Source organism: Octopus bimaculoides, chromosome 10 (genome assembly GCF_001194135.2).
Source record: "Octopus bimaculoides isolate UCB-OBI-ISO-001 chromosome 10, ASM119413v2, whole genome shotgun sequence".
NCBI lineage: Eukaryota > Metazoa > Mollusca > Cephalopoda > Octopoda > Octopodidae > Octopus > Octopus bimaculoides.
This window is the reverse complement of record NC_068990.1, coordinates 15,770,722-15,775,710: the sequence shown is the minus strand read 5'-3', so window position 1 is coordinate 15,775,710 and position 4,989 is coordinate 15,770,722. Positions and strand designations below refer to the sequence as shown.

General features: G+C 37.8%; 1 protein-coding gene across 1 annotated transcript in view; it reads left to right on the top strand.

Moving 5' to 3' along the window:
- Positions 1 to 4,190, top strand: part of LOC106883753 (60S acidic ribosomal protein P1) — a 7,527-nt gene extending 3,337 nt beyond the window's left edge. The window contains exons 3-5 of the mRNA XM_014934872.2: positions 2,510 to 2,650; positions 3,800 to 3,859; positions 4,127 to 4,190. Coding sequence (XP_014790358.1) covers positions 2,510 to 2,650; positions 3,800 to 3,859; positions 4,127 to 4,140 — 215 coding nt within the window. The 3' untranslated portion in view covers positions 4,141 to 4,190. The remainder of the gene's footprint in view (positions 1 to 2,509; positions 2,651 to 3,799; positions 3,860 to 4,126) is intronic.
- The last annotated feature ends 799 nt before the right edge of the window (positions 4,191 to 4,989 follow it).

The window sequence follows — 4,989 nt, the reverse complement described above, 5'->3', positions numbered from 1 at the left end:
CACAGGGTAACCCTAACCCTAGTTTTGTGAGATTTGGCTGTTATTTCTAGCATGTAAATAGCCTGCTTGGTAGGGGGGGGGTTGAAATTTTTCAAAATTTTTTTTTCAGAATCGGAATCTCCATAGCCTAAAACGTGGGATTCCGTAAAAAAAAATTAATAAATAAGGGTGGGGGGAGGTTCAGATTACATATAGTCCATCTCTACCAAAAAAAAAAACTGAATTCAAAAGTATTTTTAAGAAATTTTTGTTTTTAAATCGTAAAACATTTTTCTCATATTGCGTAGTTCTGGGGAAGCTAACGTTAGTCACTTACTGCGTAATATTTAATATCTTTTCAAAATGTTGCGAGTTACTCTATAAATGTTAATATACTGGAGTTGAAGGGACGAATTAACTAAGATTGCCCGTGGGCGGGTTAAAAAATACGCTCACTCTGTGTTTAGGGTTACGCCGAAAACGGTTGGTGTGCGTATTTACCTCAGCCTGTCTATGTAATTACTCGATAATTTTCTGGGGCTTTGAACACAAATCCAAATTTTTCGGTGTGGCCAGATCGATTAACTGCAGTCTTTGTAGGAGCGTGTTAAGCGGGGCGAATACAATTTAACTACAATTCAGTAGGGAGTGCAATTTTCAATTTATATTTGCTTTCCTTGTTGGTATGAGTTGGATGGTCTGGTTACTCGAATGTATTTGCCCATGGTTTTTATGGCTGCATAGCCTTCCTGGCACCAAACTCTTTACAATTTGTTGGGGCTTTATTTTCACAGTAGCAGCAATTGTGAGTAGAACAAGGTTGGCTTTTAGAGAGGTGAGGTGGGCGGATGGTGGTGATGGGGGAATGAGTAACAGTAAACATGATTGGCTAGAGTATTAAATGGAAATAGTGGTGGTAAGAAAAAAAGTAGGAGTGCCTACGAAACGTGAATGATACAAGGGTCATTGAAGTAAGGAGAAAGGGACTCGGTGGTGGAGACACCAAGATCTTTTAGCAGTGTTCCTTTGACTGGTCATCTTCAGTAAAATTGTAGCGTATTCTTTAAAGCACTGTGATAAATTCTTTTTCTGTTTACACGGCAACAGTTCATTCTGTGCTGAAGTAGTCATGCAAGGAAACAATTGGATTCAGCATGAAAATTGACATAAATGCATCAAATTTGAAAATGTTCGCATAATCTGTGCACAAGAAATCTGAAAACTTAAATTAGACATTTGCATGTGTAAAATTCATGTGAATCTGGTTTGATTGTTCGCATTTGTTCGGTTTGTCTTAAAATAAATGGTGTGAATAAACCGATTGTAGTATTTGTGCAGCAAGTGCTTAACGGAAAATCATTAAGGTTGCTTTTTAACCTCGCTAGATGTCATTAAGTACTTATAAACTACGAGTGTAGTGTGAAGTGGTGGCCCAGAAATTAAAATAAGCAAGTTGAGCCACTGACCAACTTAGAATACTCTTTTTACTGTTACACTGCCCTTTGTGTTGCAGCTTGTGTCATGCTTTGACATCAACTTTTCTTGTATGAGTTTAGAGGGGTTCAAGTAGATTTTCTACAATAAGATGCTCTTTATTTCACTGGCCCTCACCTGTTTCTAAGTAGGATCGTTTTTCTCCTTTGCTAGTCATGTTTTCATGTGAAGCTGCAAATAGTTGAACACTTTGTGTGATTGGTAGTCGTTTACAGCAGTCATGCATTGTTGAGTTTGGGAGGAACTAGCTCATTGTACACATACGGCGGTTTCTTTCAGTTTCTTTCCATCATATCTGTTTACAAGGCGTTGATTGACTCCGTGTAGTAAAAGCACTTGTCCATGGTACTGTGCAGTGGGGCTGAACCCAGAACTAAGTGTATATATTATGGAATGATTGGTGCGTGAAAAGTGCCATTCTAGTGTGGCCGATGCCAGTGCTGCCTGACTGGCTCCCGTGTCGATGGCACATGAAAAGCACCCACTACACCCTCAGTGGTTGGCGTTAGGGAGGGCATCCAGCTGTGGAAACCTTGCCAGGTGCAGCTGTCCGACCCATGCCAGCATGGAAAGCGGCCGTTAAACGACGATGATGATATAATGTGATTGATTTGGCTGGGTAAGTTTTATGAGTTAGTGTATGTCTAGCTACAGGATTAGCTTAGGGTGTGGTTCAAGGGGTATTGAGCTGCTAGGCATTTTGTATTGATATGTAGCAGTTCTGTTATAGCAATGTATTTTCTATGTATTGTGTTCACTGGTGAAACATGCAAGAATATGCGGTGCTTGGTGTATATACCAGGTGTCCTCCTGAGGCTTGCTACATCAACTCATGCTGAAACCCTTTTTATGTTAAGTTGGAATAATAAATATTCTAACTTGAGGTTAAGTTTCAGAGACACTTTCAGCATTGTAAATAATGAATTTTGTTGGGGTTTTTTTTTTTTTTTTTTTTTTTTTTTTTTTTTTTTTTTTTTTTTTCTGTTATTTACTGTTTCTGTTGTAGTCTAATACATATTGAAATATTTTTTTACAGCTCTGTTTGCTCGTGCTTTGGATGGTGTGGACATCAAGGCGATGCTTTCCAATATAGGCAGCATGGCAGCTGCACCAGCTGGTGGAGCACCAGCTGGTGGTGCTGCACCTGCTGGTGACGCAGCTGCTGCTCCTGCCAAAGGTATGTACTGTGGTTTTTTAGCATTTTGTGTTAAAGTTTCCCATGTGTATGTTTAGCTTGAGCACTCCCTCCAGGATTGCTAGAAGATACTTAACGGTGTCTGGTGCTTATTTTATAACTTATAATGGTAAGAGGCCTTAACTGGAGTGGAGCCAAATACCTCAAGCTATTTTGTACGGCATGTCACTGATATATAAGTATATTTATTTCTGTTAACTCCAGCACCATGTAAAAGTTCCTTTCATTGGTTTGTGTTTTTAAGTTTGAAAACAGGATCTCTATCGTTTTCAGTTACAAAATTCTAAGTATTTGACATTTTGATGTTAGTATATTGGTTTGGGTTAGATCCTGTTGTAGCATCTTGGAATGAATGTCGAAGTCAGGTGGATGGAGACTATAAGAGCACATCGGATGGTTTGTATCTGTAATTCAAAGAGTACAGCCATGTCACTGTTGTGGTGGTGCTGACTGAGAGTTTAATTAAAGTACTATGATGGTGATGCGAACTGGGAATTGCATTAAGGGTATACACACCAGTGGAATTGTCGTGTTTAGACACTTGAATTCAGGAACAGATTATTCAGTTGGTGGCTCACTGGCAGGATTGTTGCACACAGGGCAAAATGCTTAGCGTATTTTCGTCTGCCATCACATTCTGAGTTCAAATTCTGCTGAGGTTAACTTTACCTTTCATCCTTTTAGGGTCGATTAAATAAGTACCAGTTATGCACTGGGGTCAATGTAATTGACTCAATCCCTTTGTCATTGTTGCCCTCCATATGTTTAGCCCCTGTGGGCAAATAAATATATTCAGTTGGTTGAACAATTGGCTCCTTTATCAATCTTAAGATGGATGTACTACTGGCATTTTGGTTACATAATCAGGATAGCTTTGTCTACTCTTTCATACTTCCTATTATATAACTTAGTTGCAAGACTGTTGTAGTCGATGAAGGTAGACTACAGAAAGATGAGCAAATGGATTTGAAATCACTATAAAATAGTGTCCTGGCTTCATACATTATTGAACATGTATGGCTTTTGGTTGAACTGAGGGTATTATAAGTATACAGGTTTTTGTTTTGTTTTTTCCTCTCCCTGTTCTGTGTAGTGCTTCACTAAATATTTTTGCATAATTCAATATTGCAGAAGAAAAGAAAGAGGAGAAGAAAGAAGAATCAGAGGAGTCAGATGATGACATGGGCTTTGGTAAGTATAGAGAAAGTTTTGCCAGTAGCTTCCGTACTTGTTTTCAAGTCTTTTAGTTAACCTTTGTTTCATGTGTTAAGAAATGTAAAGCTTTCCTTTCATAAGTCCCAAGTTACTCTGCTGATAGATAGGAATTGAGAATGTGTGTGTGTCACATGTGATACACAAGTCTGGTTGATTATTCATTGTTTAAAGACAATGTAACTGTTAATGTTTATCTTGACACTTGTTGCTAATTATTCACTTCGGTTTATTTTTATTTTTCAGGTTTGTTTGACTGAGGAGCTTTGCAAGAGATTAATGAGGTGTAAATAAATGCTCTGCTCAATCACATTGTTGTTATTTTATTATTTTTATATTGAGTTTCTTATTCTTATTATTGATGTTATATATGGAAGTTTAGCATGGTTGTTATACAAATATGAGCATATAGTGCAACTTTGATTTAGTAGAATAGCCAGATCATTATGAAGCTGGTGTTGGGAACATAGATTAGCAAGAAATTTTGACAGGATGTTTTTAGATTTTTTTTTTTTTTTTTTTTTTTTTTTTTTTTTTTCAGCATCAGTAGTGTTGGGCACATTGGTGTCAAAAGAGTTGAGTTGAAGTATATTAAGATGCGTTTCTTCTATTCTTTTATTTGTTTGTCATTTGACTGCGGCTATGCTGGATTACCGTCTTTAGTCGAACAAATCGACCCTGGGGTATGTTCTTTGTAAGCCTAGTGCTTATTCTGTTGGTGTATATATAAAAGCTTTCGTGCGCTCATGTTTAGTAACAATTCTTGTTTTTGGGAGTTCCACCTCTGGCTGGGAACTTAGTAGTGATCCAGTGTTGTCTCCCTTCCAAAAATTAAAAAATTGCTAAATTATGCTGGACAACAATTTGGTTCTTGTAACATTAACTCTATAATTTCCCTTTAGTGTATGTTGCTGCACTTTAGATGTTAGTGTCTATCAGCTTTGGAAATACTGTTACATGCAGAATTGGTGGTGGAGGTTATTCTTGTACGAGTAATGTTACTTTTAACTACACTGGATGCATTGTGGTTCTGACAAGAATAGGGGGAGTGCTTTTAGTATGGGTATCCACTATAGTCACGCAAGAATGAGATGGGGGGGGGGGCTATC